Below are 15,098 nucleotides of genomic sequence, written 5' to 3'. Positions count from 1 at the left end.
CCATGACGAAAGGCCAAAAAAAAAAAACGAAGATTGCATGAAGCATGAATAAAAGCAAATAGACTGGAAAATGTCTACCAATTTGATATTAAAAACAATGATATTAAAGTAACTTTAATAATTTATATACAATTTTTGCAATTTCCACAAACACATTGAAAAAAATGTGAAATTTTTGGAAAAAGGCAAAAACAAAAAAAAATGTTCAATGCTTTTTTCAATAATAAATTTTTCACGTTTCTATTGCAAAAACTCTCTCTTTCGAAAAGTGTAGTTGAGAGAATAAATGAATTAAAATTAGAAATGTAATCTAAATAGTGCTTCTAATAATTAATGAGAGAAAAAATGAGAAGTAAAATTTACAAAAAAAAATATGCATAATTAATTTAAAAAAAAAAAACAAATTACAATTTCATCACATTTCTCTGAACACACTTGAAAGTGTAAAACTAAAAACAAAAAATGTAACATGAGATTAAATTAAATCGTTATATTAATTTATTAAAAAAAAAAATTTCAATGCAATTTGAGTTTGTGTGAATTTTTCAGTTCAGATTTTTCTCAGTGTAAAAAATTAGCCGAGATTCCCACTAGTGACCTCTGGTGGTGGGGACATTGCAACACACCCGGTGGTGTTTTCATTGTTTTGCGGTGTTTTCTTCACAATCGCTCGATTTCCTGCCGTATTTAGACAGTGAGAAGGACTTCTTTCCTGCTCAGTACATCTAGGACAGTGTGCAGAATGTGGATCCTGAGGAATTCCTCAGGTGAGTGGGGAAAAATCGCCCGAAATCTGCAGTTGAGCGAACATAACCTCTAAATTCTGTTGTTCAGGGCATAAATTCCATGTTTCCGGCGACAAGGACATTCACACAGTGGGCAGGGATACCAGCTGCAGTCTCTACCTGGACAATGACAAGTCCATCAGCCGTCTTCATGCACATCTCAAGGCGACGCCCGAGAAACTGTTCGTGATCGACATGGAATCGCGCTACGGAATCTTCCTGAACGAGTACATTGAGCAGATCATCCGGATGCCAGCGAAGGAGGCTGTGGAGCTGAAGGCTGGCGACACTGTTCAGTTCGGGCGCTTCCACAACAGCTGGACAGTGGAGAGCACCAGCCTGAGCATCGTGACGTCTTCACTGTCGGCGAGTGAAGTGGAAAAGGTGGCGGAAGACGTGAGAATTGTCTCCGGGAGGCTGCTGGAGAGCTGGTCAAGTGACTGCACGCATCTGGTGATGGCGCACATAGTCATCACGATGAAGGTTCTGCTGGCGCTGGTCTCTGAAGTGCCAATTGTGCGTCCGGACTTCGTCACGGCGCTGGTTTTGAGCGCTCAGACGCCAGCGAAGCCTCCAAATCCCGAGGATTTCATGCCTGACATTCAGGAGGAGAACCTGAACAAGGCCACCTGCTCCTTCCACCCCGACAGTGAGCGCCGGACGGTGTTCAGCGGCAAGAGATTCATCTTCCTCAGTCAGGAAGTGATGAAGCGCTACGAAACCGTCGTTCGCCTGGCCGGCGGCAGAGCTGTGAGCATCGAGACGGACAAGCTGAGCCACAGCGCCTGCATCCAAGTCGGCACCGTCGTCGTGAGCTCCTCCAGCACGGCACCGGGTGCCAGGGAGTGGCCAAAGGTGCAGCGGATTGAGAAAACGCTGCAGGCGAACGGGCATCGCTTCATTCCCGACAAGGAAATCGCTCTGGCCATCATTTACAAGTGCACAGAGAAGTTCTGCAATCCGCTGTACAATTTCGCGGCCAACTTCCTCTTCTGCCGACCAGCCGAGAGGCCCAAAGCGGAGATCCTGGCCGAAGAGACGCCCGCAATCGAAGACTGCAAGGATTCGCCGAGGCCTCCGGAGGTCACGCTGCCGGAGACTCTTCAAGATCACGCGTCCGTGATCTTGAATGAGATTCCGCAAGCACTGGAGATCCCTGAGACTCTGCCGGAGCCTCAAGTGGAGCCGCCCAAGGCGGAGAAGAGGAAGCGAAGCGCCTGGACGCGAGTAGAGAAGGATGCTGGGCCATCGAAGAGGACAAGATCTGCAGCTGTGGCGCCAGAAAGGCGGCGTCCGGAAAGTCCATCGCGCGAGAAGAGAAAGCTCAAAGATCTGCTGAACAATTCACCCGAAGAGGAGTTCAGCATTGTGGTGAAGAGAGCCCGGAAGAAGGCTCCGGAAGCTGTTATTCCCAAATCCCAGCCGGTCAGGAGTTCAGCGCGAAACAAAGGCCAGGAATCTGCGGCTGTGTCGCTCCCAAAGCCGCCAACGTTCGCTGAGCCGGTGAAGATTTCGCGCTGCGAGATGAAGTCGACGGGTTGGCTGTCGAAGAAGTTCTCCGAAGCCAGTCTGGAGGAGAGCGAGAAGGAAGCGGAGAAGAGCGGCGACTGGACGGATTCGCTGAAGGCGTGCGTGCAGACGAAGCTGATGGACAGCAGCTTGGCTGATGAGTCGTCGAGCGACTCCTTGAGCAGGAAGAGCTTCAAGGCGTTCAAGAGGAAGTCGTCGTTCGTCGCCCAGAAGATTGTGGAGCAACTCGTCCAGGTGGATTCCGGAAGGGGCGAATGAGTGAATTCCTGTTCTTTTCCGCTGGTTTCGAAATAAAGCTGTTTTATCTGAACTTAGAGCATTTCTCAAGGTGAACAAAAGGTTGATCTTTCCGTACTTCGAAAACTCAAGGACCAAAAACGCACATTTTTCCCTCCAGATTATGAGATTTTTTTTTTTTTTGCTAAAATTTCTGCAGATTAATAACTTTCGAGAATCTTCAATGGCAATTTTTGAATTATTTTTCCACATAGGAAAATTCTTATGGAAAATCTGGTGGAAGTTTTTGACGAAACGAGAATTGTTTGTGTTAAATAAGTTTAGATGTTTTTTTTCCTGTTTTGTTTTTAACGCTTCTTCGCAACATTTTTATTTCTCTTTCAACAGAATTCCAATTTTAATTTCACTCCAAATTTCAAGGAATATTTGCAGTTATTTTGCAAGATTATCTTTAAACTTTCACCTTCCGCAGCTTCTTGTGTTTTCTATCGAATATTTAGGAAATGAGTGGAAAATTCAATGGAAATCTAGGATTTTCACGTGATGCCAAATCACCATTCTTGATATCTTTGAGAGGTTCGAGAGTATATTGTGCTTGTTGAGCGCATCAGTTGTCAGTGTTGTAAAAAAGATTTTCCAAATTTTGGTGTGATAGAATATCCAATTTCGGAAATTCAGACGAAGTGTTGTTTTCCGGATCGAATTGCACAACTTCCTATAAAACGGATAAAAAAAGACAAATTATTACAAGTTAAAACTTTCTAAAGTTGCAATTCTAATTACCCCTGGAAACATTGAAGCACATAGAATTTTCTCTCCCACAAGAACAGATGTAATCTGACCAGAAATATAGAGCGACGCCACGATAGTCCACAAATTTGCCCTGGGATCGTATCTCTCCACGTATGATAACTCTCTATTCTCGTGGTCGAACCCGCCGAAAGCATAGATGTAGTCTCTGGTTGCTGTCACTCCCATAATATATCGTCGTTTCACCATGGGAGCCACAAGCTCCACTCCTTCGTTTGCGGATCGTAACACTGAACAGAATTAAGACATCGTTTCTCCTCAGTGATTCCGCCGATCACGAACAATTGTCCTTCGAAGGCTGCGGCTCCAGCGCTGTATCGCTTAGTCTGCATCGGAGTTTCCATGTTCCAGATTCCGTTGCTCAGATCCAATCGCTCCACTGTGTTCAGGAAACTGTTTTTACTATCTTCGCCACCAAACACATAGAGAAATCCATCCAGAACTGCAGCACAGATGTAAAAGCGACTGTAATTCATCGGTGAGAGGCTGCAAGAGAAGATATTTATGTGGATAAAAGATATTAAATTTGCGCTTCCTTTTAGAAACACTCACGATTTTAGTGTCTTGGTTTTGATATCAAAACTGTCCACTTTCTTTGAATCTTCATCATCTTTATACCCTCCAATGAAAATTATATTGTTGTTCGCAAGAACTGTTATACAATTATTCCGACTGATCCCAAATTCCGTCTCAAGTGTCCACTGCTTGGTTTCAGGACAATACGATCTGAGGCCATAATAATTCCTGGAACTACCCATAGTCACAGCCAACAACTTTCCTTTTCCTGATCGACGAGACTTCTGGTTGGGCATCAGATCACGGCGTTCCGGAATGAGTTTCCACTCAAAAGCTTTCATCGCCAAATCCAGGCAATTCGTGCTCTCGCACAGCGGCTTCACCTGATCGATGATAACCTGCCAAAGGAAGAAAAGAAAGCACTATTGGAGAGTTGAGAAACAAGAACTGAATCATCAAATTTAACCTCGGCAGAAAGATGGTGAAGTGGAATGAGCACCAAAAGACCGGGAATGTAAACCTTCCGCTTCTCGGAATCGTGCTGAAACCACGCCAGCAACGCACGGAAGACGTCTTCCTCAGATGGCACGTTGAGATCATCGCTGGCCAGCAATTTGCCCAGTTGCTCGGCGGAGATCTGAAGGAACTCCTGCTTCTTGCACACTTCGAGAAAATGCTGGTTTGCGTACTTCCTTGCCGCTTCAAGAAGAGCGTCACAACTGTACTGATCGGCAAACACAGCGATTGCCAGGCAGTTTGAGGGACTGAGATGACGTTCCAGGAAAGCACCGCAATCTTTTACCACGCTTTTCAATTGAAGGAGATTTGCCGAGCTCATGAGCGTCTTCACGGATTCCACAGAACTTTCCTCGCTCAGTTCTAATTCTCCTGTGTAGCAGAACTTCACCAGACGCCGAAGATCGTCTCCGGGAATCTCGTTCAGAATCACTTCTTCTTCCCGAGTCTCCCGGAAGTCTCGCGTGAACATTGCTTCGAAGTAATCAGAAGCCGCTGACAGGACATTACGATGAGCTGAGATTCTGTGAAGGAGTGACCAGGATGAGATTCCCAAGAAGCCAAGATAGTGGAAAACTGCGAACTCACCTCTGCTTATCTTCTCCAGCGATCAGAATCACGTCGCAAAGCGTCTCATTCTCCCGATATAACCACATTTTCTTGCTTGCGCGCACAACGTGATCCTGGGAAGATTCCTGATCTTTTCTCTTGTCTTGCGAACTCGAGCCTTCCATTCCGCAGCTTTTCCTCTTCAAATGATATCTGTATTGGCACAATTCAGCTTCTAATTTCACAATTCCCGACACTTCCTTTGTTCAGACACGCACTGTGATAACGCCCTAAAATGCTTATCAGCGTTATCAGCGATTTGCAATAATAGCTTATTCAGCAGCATTCTGCGGGAAATCCCGCTTAAGCCGGAAATAATCGGCAACGCATTAGACTTTTCATTCCTTGTTCTTTGCATGCTTCTTCTTTTAGGACATTTTTTTCCTCTCTTAGTCGTTGGGCAGTTTTTCCTCTGAGATTCGTTTTAGCATTTGAAATCCGTTCATTTCCGATATATCGCTGTCGATTAGTATCGATATATCGCTACTAGAATTCAGCTTTTCTGCCCATAAATATTTCTCCCGCTCGTTTTCATTCCAGCCCATTCGCTACTGGGTTGGCATACTGAACGGACGTGTGTTAAATTTTGCTGCGTGAAAATATCACGTATTTGTAGTCAAAGCCGCTTTTTCTGCTGAGGTGACTTGAGGAATTTCGTGAGAAATGCTTTTTGGGCAGCCACCGATGGAGGGGACAAGTGCCCCAGGGTGCTCTCATGAATTGGGAGGTTGCGCGACTAGTACGAACGCGGGAGGTGAAAATGGCGTATTTTCACTGGTCAGCAGAAAAGCCTCTCTAAGATTTCCCCGTTTGTGATCGAAAAGGAGCTCAACGTCTTTGGAGAGGTTACCGAAATCATCAGACGAGCGGACGGCAAAATACTGATTGAGGCGATCAATCGTAATCAAGCAGAGCAATTAGCCACGCTAACCTCACTTTCGGGTCACGAAGTATTGATTACGATGGATATACCTATGAATACAAGTAAGGCGATAGTCCGGGACGAGGATATGATCTATTGGAGTGAAAAGGAGATGTTGGAAAACCTCGCCAGCCAGGGTGTGATTGCGATAAAGAACATCAAGTCCCGACGCAGGATTGCCCGCGGTGGCATCCCATTGGAAGGAAATAAAGAGAGTGAGTCGGGGTGGTACCCCACTCCTCTGTTCATCGTGACTTTCAACTTGCCAAGTCGCCCTCAATTCCTGAAAGTAGGGTATGTGACGCTTGAGACACGTGATTACATCCCGGACCCGATCCGTTGCTTCCAGTGCCAGCAGTTTGGGCATTTCCGGACTTCTTGTAAGAATGCGGCTATCTGTGTTCGTTGCTCAGAGGCGGAGCACCGTCCGAATCCGTGTAAATCAGGAATTCGTTGTTCAAATTGTGGAGGACCTCATTTTGCGTCATGGCGAATTTGTCCAGTGTACAAAGAGCAGTATGAGATTCAGAAAGTTGCGGTCTCGTTCCGAGTTCCGCTGGTCACGGCCAAGCGGATTTTTAAGAACTATTCGGGAAAACATCTTACGATGGTGGAGGAAATCGCCAGAGGAATGAATCCTTCGACGGAGTCTGTGGGAGGAAGTTGCCAGTGTACCTGTACATGCAGTCGCTGTAAACCAGAGAGAATGCTGCAGTCATTTGTTCCTTCAAGTGCTGTGGATTCACTAACGGAGGAGAGCAATGCGTGTCTTGATGCAAATGCGGAATCGACTTCTTCAGTTATCCCGGCGCCGATCTCAAATTTAGGTTGGACGATCTCCAATTTGGATGTGGATCGGAATTGCTTGACAATGGAGGAGGATCAAAGAATGGAAGAAAGCCAGACGTCCACCGCCAGGGAGGATGGCAGTGAGCAAAGTGCTAGGACTCGCAGCAAGAATTCGAAGCGGAAAGCTCGCAAGGTGATACATTCCCGCTCTGGGAAATCGCTCAGGTGGGAGAAAGTGCCTGGTGTCCGGAACAATCGGCCTGAATCGACTCAGGATCACCGTTACTCCAAGAGTGAAGCCACTTGGAATTAAGTGAGTGCGTTGATTAAGTTCATAACGGAATTTCTGGCTGATGACAAAGGCAATGTATCTGATATGCTCTGAGTTTTCACCCTTCCGGTGTCATAATTGAGAAGTCATTTTAATTTTCATCTAAGAAGTTTTAAAGAAATGGAATTTGTTCTGAAGCTAAATGAATTTATATCTCTTTTCTTGAATTAAGCGAAATATGTTAGAGATTTAAGGCAAGAACTGTCATTTATATTATGAAGTCTGAGATTTCTGTTAGTTTCTGCTTTCTTTATTATCAATACGGCCACGGGTATTTTTGCCCCTATGGCCTATTGTTTGTTAAGGCGACTGAAAGTAGATTAGACGTTAAATTATGTGATGACTATTTGTTAAAAACGATTGAGAGATGATTAGATGATTTGAGCTTAAGATGTTGGGGAGATAGTTTTAAGAATCAAGTAAGGCTTGTGAAAATAAGTGAGTCTGTTGAGAAATATTTGTGATTCCGCTTCACATGTCTGTGAAATGTTTAGATTCGCTACTGGTTACGATACGTTTGAACTATATTTTGACCCTTAGGGTGTGTTAGTTCTGTGAGGCTGTGGAGCTGAAGGCTGGCGACACTGTTCAGTTCGGGCGCTTCCACAACAGCTGGACAGTGGAGAGCACCAGCCTGAGCATCGTGACGTCTTCACTGTCGGCGAGTGAAGTGGAAAAGGTGGCGGAAGACGTGAGAATTGTCTCCGGGAGGCTGCTGGAGAGCTGGTCAAGTGACTGCACGCATCTGGTGATGGCGCACATAGTCATCACGATGAAGGTTCTGCTGGCGCTGGTCTCTGAAGTGCCAATTGTGCGTCCGGACTTCGTCACGGCGCTGGTTTTGAGCGCTCAGACGCCAGCGAAGCCTCCAAATCCCGAGGATTTCATGCCTGACATTCAGGAGGAGAACCTGAACAAGGCCACCTGCTCCTTCCACCCCGACAGTGAGCGCCGGACGGTGTTCAGCGGCAAGAGATTCATCTTCCTCAGTCAGGAAGTGATGAAGCGCTACGAAACCGTCGTTCGCCTGGCCGGCGGCAGAGCTGTGAGCATCGAGACGGACAAGCTGAGCCACAACGCCTGCATCCAAGTCGGCACCGTCGTCGTGAGCTCCTCCAGCACGGCGCCGGGCGCCAGGAAGTGGCCAAAGGTGCAGCGGATTGAGAAGACGCTGCAGGCGAACGGGCATCGCTTCATTCCGGACAAGGAAATCGCTCTGGCCATCATTTACAAGTGCACAGAGAAGTTCTGCAATCCGCTGTACAATTTCGCGGCCAACTTCCTCTTCTGCCGACCAGCCGAGAGGCCCAAAGCGGAGATCCTGGCCGAAGAGACGCCCGCAATCGAAGACTGCAAGGATTCGCCGAGGCCTCCGAAGGTCACGCTGCCGGAGACTCTTCTAGATCACGCGTCCGTGATCTTGAATGAGATTCCGCAAGCTCTGGAGATCCCTGAGACTCTGCCGGAGCCTCAAGTGGAGCCGCCTGTAAGGAGTATGTTGGCAACACTGAGGTGTTGCCAGACATGTAGGCAGTTAGCCATTGAAGGCCCAAATAAATGGACGCGGATTCGCCACACCTGATCTAATTATTATTACATGGTGTCAGAAGTGGCCAATTCGATGCCCACGAGTCCGTAAATGGCAGATGAACCACCAGAAGTTCCAGTCGCAGTAGTAGAACATCGCATACAAGCAATGCAGTCGAATAAAGTGTCAGTGAAACCTCCAGCACACATTGAACTGGGAAACAATAATCGCCAAACATGGAAGAACTGGGAAAAAGCGTTCGATTGGTATTCGGAGGCTACACAGCTGTATGAGCAACCAGGGAGAGTTCAAGTAGCAGTCCTCATGCGATCTCTGGGTGACGCTGTTAATGATATCTTCGACAACTTCGAGCTCTCGGAAATGGACAGTCGAAATATCAACACAGTGAAGCAAAAGTTCCGGGACTATTTCGCGCCATGTGAGAGTGAGATTTATGAGTCGTTTCACTTCAACAACTTGACTCAAGGCGTAGACGAGCCCATTGACGACTTCGTGACCAAAATCAAGACTCAGGCAGCAAAGTGCAGCTTCCCACCGAATGCAAAGGATCGTTTGGTGCGTGATCGACTAGTTCATGGTCTTCATTCGTCGCAAATGAGAGAGGCAGTCCTGAGGAAGTCGAATTTGACCTTGGAGCAAACGGTCGCCATTTGCAAGAGTGTCGAAGGAGCCGCTAAACACACTCAAGCAATGGTAGCGCCATCTAGCGTGAAAAGTGAAGTGTTTGTGGTGAAAGAAGAGAAAGCGGAAAAGAAAAACAAGAAGGAGTTCGATTGTGGACGCTGTGGGAAGAAACACACGGCCAGAAATTGCCCAGCATACGGGAAAAAGTGTGGAAAATGTGGCATCAAAGGGCATTTCGCGGAAAAGTGCAGGAAATCAGAAAAGAAAGTGAGGAAAGTCGATGAAAACTCAACTTCCGGGAGTGAAAATGAGAGTGAGAACGTCGAGGAACTTCGAGTGCACAGCGTGAACAGTGGTGATACAGATTCCTGGCAATGCATCATCTCGGTGAATAAGAAGAAGATCAGAGTGAACATTGATACAGGGGCTCAGTGCAACGTAATCACCCAGAAAGTGCTCCAAAAGGTCGGCGGCGGCGACATTACGCCCACTCGAGTGAAGAGACTTGTAGCGTACAACGGAGGGCGCATCAAAGTGCTCGGAAAAGTGCTCCTGAGCTGCACAATCCGCAAGAAGCAATTTCCGCTGTGGTTTAACGTCATTTCTGGAGAACGGAACACAGTTATTGACGGACGTTCTGCTGTCAAAGCGGGACTCATCGCTCGAATCCATCACATTGACTTGTCGGAGGAAATATTTACTGGATTGGGCGAAGTCAAGGATTTTGTGTACGACGCAGAGTTGGTGGACAATCCAATCTTCGTCATTCACGCAGCCAGATCGATTCCCTATACATTAAGGGACGCAGTGAAGAAGGAGCTGGACGAGATGACCAAGCAAGGCGTGATCGAGAGATGCAGGGATGCTTCAGACGCTGTCTCACCAATGGTCATCGCTAAACGCAAGGGCAAGTTGAGAATTTGCATAGATCTTACAGATGTAAATCCAAACATTAAAAGGAGGCATTTTCCACTTACAGGTATTGATCTCGTAGCAGCTAGGGTGGCAGGCAGTCAGAGATTCACAATTCTCGACTGTAAAAAAGGGTTTTGGCAAGTAAGACTTTCGGAAAAGACGTCGAAATTGTGTACCTTCGCTACACCTTGGGGTCGATATTCATACAAGCGTTTACCATTCGGAATTGTGTCGGCGCCTGAAATATTTCAGCAACTAATGTCGGACCTTTTTGATGGTATGGAAGGAGTGGAAGTGTCCATGGATGATATTCTGATACATGCGGATACAGAAGTGAAGCTTAAAGAGACGACAGAGAGAGTTATGGCGCTTCTCAAACAGAGAGGAATGAAGCTGAACAAAAGCAAGTGCGTCTTCAATCAACCCACAGTGATGTTTCTCGGGCATAGGGTCTCAAGGAATGGGCTGAAAGCTGATGAGACTAAGCTGGAGGCCATTGATCAGCTAGTGAGACCAAAAGACAAGAAAACACTCCACAGGTTCTTTGGGATGTTAAATTACGTTGGCAAGTTCATCCCAAACTTGTCAGACAAGACGGCGCCGCTAAGAGAACTTGTGAAAGATGGAGCCGCGTGGGTTTGGACACCTGACCAGGAAGCCGCATTTCAAGATCTCAAAGCTTGTCTCAAAAAGACACCAACGTTGGCATTCTATGACGTCAACAAACCAGTGACAGTGTCAGTGGACAGCTCGTCGTATGCATTCGGGGGAGTTTTGTTACAAGAAGGAAGACCAATTGGATACACTACGAAAGCGCTAAACGAGAATCAACAGAACTGGCCACAAATAATGAAGGAAGCCGGCGCAATTCGACATGCTTTCAGAAAATTCCACAACTACATTTGGGGGAAAGAAATCGTGGTCGAAACCGATCATAAACCGTTGGAAACCATTTTCACGAAGCCGCTCACGAAAGTACCGCCAAGACTCAAGAATATTCTGCATGAGATAAAGGCCTATGATGTCAAGATCAAGTACGTAAAAGGGACTTCGATTCCAGTCGCTGACACACTTAGTAGAGATTGCCAGAGTGAGATAGAAGTCCATTCCGAAGACGAAGATGAGATTGAAATTAACGCACTGACATGCCTTACTGAGGAAGCAGCTGAGAGGTACAAAATAGCCACAGCAAGTGATCCAGCGCTGAGATTGGTCATCAGATACATCTTGGAGGGTTGGCCAGATCGACAAGACAATGTGCCCAAACTTATAAGGCAGTGCTTCACATTCCGAGATGAGCTCTCCTACATAGAAGGACTGGTGTTCAAAGGCGATCGAGTTTACGTTCCCGAATCTGAAAGAAGCAAAGCGCTTAAAGACATCCATCGAGGTCACTGTGGAGTTCAATCATCTCTGAGACGAGCACGAGAGTTCTTATATTGGCCCGGAATGACAGCTGAAATCACGCAAAAGGTGGAGAAATGCACTGCTTGTGAGAAGCACCAAAGAGCCAATCAAAAGGAGAGTCTATCATTGAAAAGGATACCAGATTTACCTTTCGAGATTGTGGCTACAGATCTATTCTCATATCGTGGAAAGGATTATATCTTGCTGGTTGATTCTTACAGCGGATATTATGACTTCAAACAGCTGAGAAGCACAACAAGCGAAGCAGTGAGGTATGTATTTGTTGTTTGTTGGGGTTCTCGACAGGAGGCGACAAGCGACCATTTTAAGAAGAAGAAGATGTATAGTTAAATTTGTGTTTCGTGGTGAAGTGAATTCGCGGGAATTTAAATTTAAACAATTCTTTTTTCACGGATTTTCATTATTTTATTCAAGTTGTGAATGTTTGTATTTTCTTTTGCTCCTGTGAAGCCGCCCACCCTTTTTTCCTATACATATTCGCCCTTCTCTCCTTCTCAATTAAGTGATTATTTTGGTAAATTATTTTGTTTCTAATTCTCTGCTTCACATAAGTATTTAAGACATCTTTTGAATATCTGCTGCAGTCCACATTTTCATTAATAAATTCACACGTGTCTTTTAGAACATTTTTTTTTCACTTTAAAAGTGAGATGAAAATCGTGGAATCTTGGAAGTAAAATTCAACTTTCTCGCAAAAATTAATGAAATCCATATAGAGTTATTGAATATTATAAAAAAAATAACTTATCAATCGATTGATCTTCCACTGTCTCCTCATAATCCGAAATAATTTCGATTGTGTTGTCGAAGAGCATATCTACTTCCGATTCTTTGTCACTTCCGGCTTCATCGCGGATCACATCATTCAGCTCTTCATCCTCGTCTCTCAAGACTGCAGTTCTCTCCTCAAACTCATCTCCATTACCGCAGGGCATGATCTTTGCGTAGGAATGATCCCTGTGAAATACGAGAGCACATTTAAGTCAATCAATTTACACATATTTCTATTCTGAAACTTACATAGAATTGCAATCTCTGGGTTGAGAGATTGGATGAGGTCCAGACTCGCCTCTGGATGAGCCCGGCTCAGCTCTGGAGATGTCCCAACTTTCGTCGGGAAAACTGAAAATTATTATAGATGAAATAATAAAAAAGAACAACCTGCATTGTATATAAATCATTACCTCCCTTCTTCAATCTCCTTCTGCACTTCCACTCTCCCTGCAGAGCTCGGGAAGTGGGGTGGAAATCGTCAGGCAGGAAGTGGTCAGAGCACACTCTGATGATCTTCTTCTCAATACCTGACGACTTCTTCAAGATTTTCCTCCACTTCCTCACCACCTTCTCACTCTCGTGGTGTGGGAGTTGGTGGAAGGAGACGTGGGGATTACATCCCTGGATATTCTCACAGCCAATTGCACTGCAATTCATTTTTCTTCAACTTTTGCACAGAAAATTGACAATTAGAACGTGCGAAATGAATGAACAGTTGGTTTATTGTGACTTCGCTCGAAAAGAAAGTCGCGATGAAAAATAGTATGATCAAAATAACGGCCGAATTTTTCGCTAAAACCTAACCTCAAATAGACGATGTCGCCTCCTGTACGAGAACCCCAACAAACAACAAAAATACATACTCCTTGAAGAACTATCTGTCATATCAGTTCTCAGAACACGGTGTCCCGCTAGAACTGCATAGTGACGGAGGGCCACAATACGCCAGCCGAGAGTTTAAGGAGTTTGCAACAAAGTGGAATTTTGAGCATCATATTTCCAGTCCGTACTTTGCAAGATCCAATGGTTTGGCTGAACGTTACGTCCAGACAGCTAAAAAATTGCTGAAGAAATGCTCCGAAGACAAACAGGACATCAGATTGGCTCTCCTACTCTCGAGAAATACACCAGGAGCGGAGCTAAGGTCACCGGCAGAGAGATTGTTTGGTAGAAGGACTCGCAATCCTCTCTGTATGAACAAGAATTTGCTAGTTCCGAGTGCATTCAAAGAGACCCCAAATCAGCTGAAGGAAGTTAGAGAAAAACAGAAACATTATGCTGACGTCGGCGCAAAACCATTCGCGAAGTTGGAAATTGGAGATCGAGTAAGAGTGCAGGAACGTGATCAGTCCTGGTCGACAGGCACCGTTTCTCATGCCTCTGATCGGTCTTACAACGTGGACATGGATGATGGAAGAAATGTCTGGAGAAATCGCCACTTCATCCATCCTACAAAAACCGAAAACCCTATAATGCCCCCTAGCCTGCAGAGATCAATACCTTTGATGGAGTTTACGGATGGACTTGTCGACAGTCTCCCAGGTATGAATAATCATATTCACGATAATGCCTCCCAACAGACTCCTGAGTCAACCAGTAGGGCGACAACTCCAGAAGTAGTGCCATCAACAGCGGCTCCATTAACTATGCCAGTCTCCACTTCTGTGACTCTGCAATCGTCATCTTCACCCGGAGCTTATCAAACACGATCCGGACGTACTGTAAAACCGCCAAAGAGGCTGGATCTTTGAATTCACATTTTCAATTCTCCTCCATCTAAGTATTAATTTGAAATTATTTTCTTCTTGCTTTGCTAAGCTTATAACTAATTGAAGTTTATATTTTGTGTTCATTTTCTTTTGTTTGGAAAACCCGTGAAAAGGGAGATGTAAGGAGTATGTTGGCAACACTGAGGTGTTGCCAGACATGTAGGCAGTTAGCCATTGAAGGCCCAAATAAATGGACGCGGATTCGCCACACCTGATCTAATTATTATTACATGGTGTCAGAAGGCGGAGAAGAGGAAGCGAAGCGCCTGGACGCGAGTAGAGAAGGATGCTGGGCCATCGAAGAGGACAAGATCTGCAGCTGTGGCGCCAGAAAGGCGGCGTCCGGAAAGTCCATCGCGCGAGAAGAGAAAGCTCAAAGATCTGCTGAACAATTCACCCGAAGAGGAGTTCAGCATTGTGGTGAAGAGAGCCCGGAAGAAGGCTCCGGAAGCTGTTATTCCCAAATCCCAGCCGGTCAGGAGTTCAGCGCGAAACAAAGGCCAGGAATCTGCGGCTGTGTCGCTCCCAAAGCCGCCAACGTTCGCTGAGCCGGTGAAGATTTCGCGCTGCGAGATGAAGTCGACGGGTTGGCTGTCGAAGAAGTTCTCCGAAGCCAGTCTGGAGGAGAGCGAGAAGGAAGCGGAGAAGAGCGGCGACTGGACGGATTCGCTGAAGGCGTGCGTGCAGACGAAGCTGATGGACAGCAGCTTGGCTGATGAGTCGTCGAGCGACTCCTTGAGCAGGAAGAGCTTCAAGGCGTTCAAGAGGAAGTCGTCGTTCGTCGCCCAGAAGATTGTGGAGCAACTCGTCCAGGTGGATTCCGGAAGGGGCGAATGAGTGAATTCCTGTTCTTTTCCGCTGGTTTCGAAATAAAGCTGTTTTATCTGAACTTAGAGCATTTCTCAAGGTGGACAAAAGGTTGATCTTTCCGTACTTCGAAAACTCAAGGACCAAAAACGCACATTTTTCCCTCCAGATTATGAGATTTTTTTTT

At 45.9% G+C, this 15,098-nt stretch overlaps 4 protein-coding genes across 5 annotated transcripts; 2 read left to right on the top strand and 2 right to left on the bottom strand.

The window, feature by feature from the left end:
• The first annotated feature begins 604 nt into the window (after window positions 1-604).
• Window positions 605-2,595, top strand: LOC132263366 (nibrin-like). Its single transcript, XM_059763097.1, has 2 exons — window positions 605-767; window positions 835-2,595. Exons 1-2 carry the CDS (start codon window positions 743-745, stop codon window positions 2,571-2,573), a joined length of 1,764 nt encoding a protein of 587 aa, XP_059619080.1. The 5' UTR covers window positions 605-742; the 3' UTR covers window positions 2,574-2,595.
• Window positions 2,596-3,577: 982 nt separating this feature from the next.
• Window positions 3,578-5,304, bottom strand: LOC132262531 (kelch-like protein 5; the record flags this gene model as incomplete). Its single annotated transcript, XM_059761810.1, has 4 exons — window positions 4,983-5,304; window positions 4,345-4,918; window positions 3,915-4,276; window positions 3,578-3,848 (listed from the first exon to the last, which is right to left on the bottom strand). Coding segments are annotated over exons 1-4 (1,353 nt in total), but the record flags the coding sequence as incomplete, so codon positions are not given.
• A 1,956-nt stretch (window positions 5,305-7,260) lies between these two features.
• On the top strand, window positions 7,261-15,063 carry LOC132262530 (nibrin-like). The gene is made up of 3 exons (XM_059761808.1): window positions 7,261-7,278; window positions 7,596-8,531; window positions 14,345-15,063. The coding sequence occupies exons 1-3, from the start codon at window positions 7,261-7,263 to the stop codon at window positions 14,939-14,941; spliced, it is 1,551 nt and encodes a 516-aa protein (XP_059617791.1). The 3' UTR covers window positions 14,942-15,063.
• On the bottom strand, window positions 12,279-13,016 carry LOC132262287 (uncharacterized). 2 transcript variants are annotated; one of them, XM_059761505.1, is made up of 3 exons: window positions 12,746-13,016; window positions 12,582-12,683; window positions 12,279-12,518 (listed from the first exon to the last, which is right to left on the bottom strand). In XM_059761505.1, exons 1-3 carry the CDS (start codon window positions 12,990-12,992, stop codon window positions 12,448-12,450), a joined length of 420 nt encoding a protein of 139 aa, XP_059617488.1. In that variant the 5' UTR covers window positions 12,993-13,016; the 3' UTR covers window positions 12,279-12,447. The 2 variants fall into 2 exon arrangements, with proteins under 2 accessions (XP_059617488.1, XP_059617487.1); XM_059761504.1 differs by having other exon boundaries at window positions 12,279-12,683.
• Window positions 15,064-15,098: the final 35 nt, after the last annotated feature.

This window comes from Phlebotomus argentipes, unplaced genomic scaffold (genome assembly GCF_947086385.1).
Source record: "Phlebotomus argentipes unplaced genomic scaffold, Phlebotomus argentipes genome assembly contig_15, whole genome shotgun sequence".
Lineage (NCBI taxonomy): Eukaryota > Metazoa > Arthropoda > Insecta > Diptera > Psychodidae > Phlebotomus > Phlebotomus argentipes.
This window is presented reverse-complemented; position numbering and strand designations above follow the sequence as displayed.

Bases quoted from the DNA above. Each gene is read 5' to 3' on its own strand.
- LOC132263366 (XM_059763097.1), top strand. From the start codon at position 743: ATGTGGATCCTGAGGAATTCCTCAG. The intron at 768-834 runs GTGAGTGGGGAA...TCTGTTGTTCAG, and splicing joins GATCCTGAGGAATTCCTCAG to GGCATAAATTCCATGTTTCC.
- LOC132262530 (XM_059761808.1), top strand. The intron at 8,532-14,344 runs GTAAGGAGTATG...ACATGGTGTCAG, and splicing joins AGCCTCAAGTGGAGCCGCCT to AAGGCGGAGAAGAGGAAGCG.
- LOC132262287 (XM_059761504.1), bottom strand. From the start codon at position 12,992: ATGAATTGCAGTGCAATTGGCTGTGAGAATATCCAGGGATGTAATCCC. The intron at 12,684-12,745 runs GTAATGATTTAT...AATAATTTTCAG, and splicing joins AAGGAGATTGAAGAAGGGAG to TTTTCCCGACGAAAGTTGGG.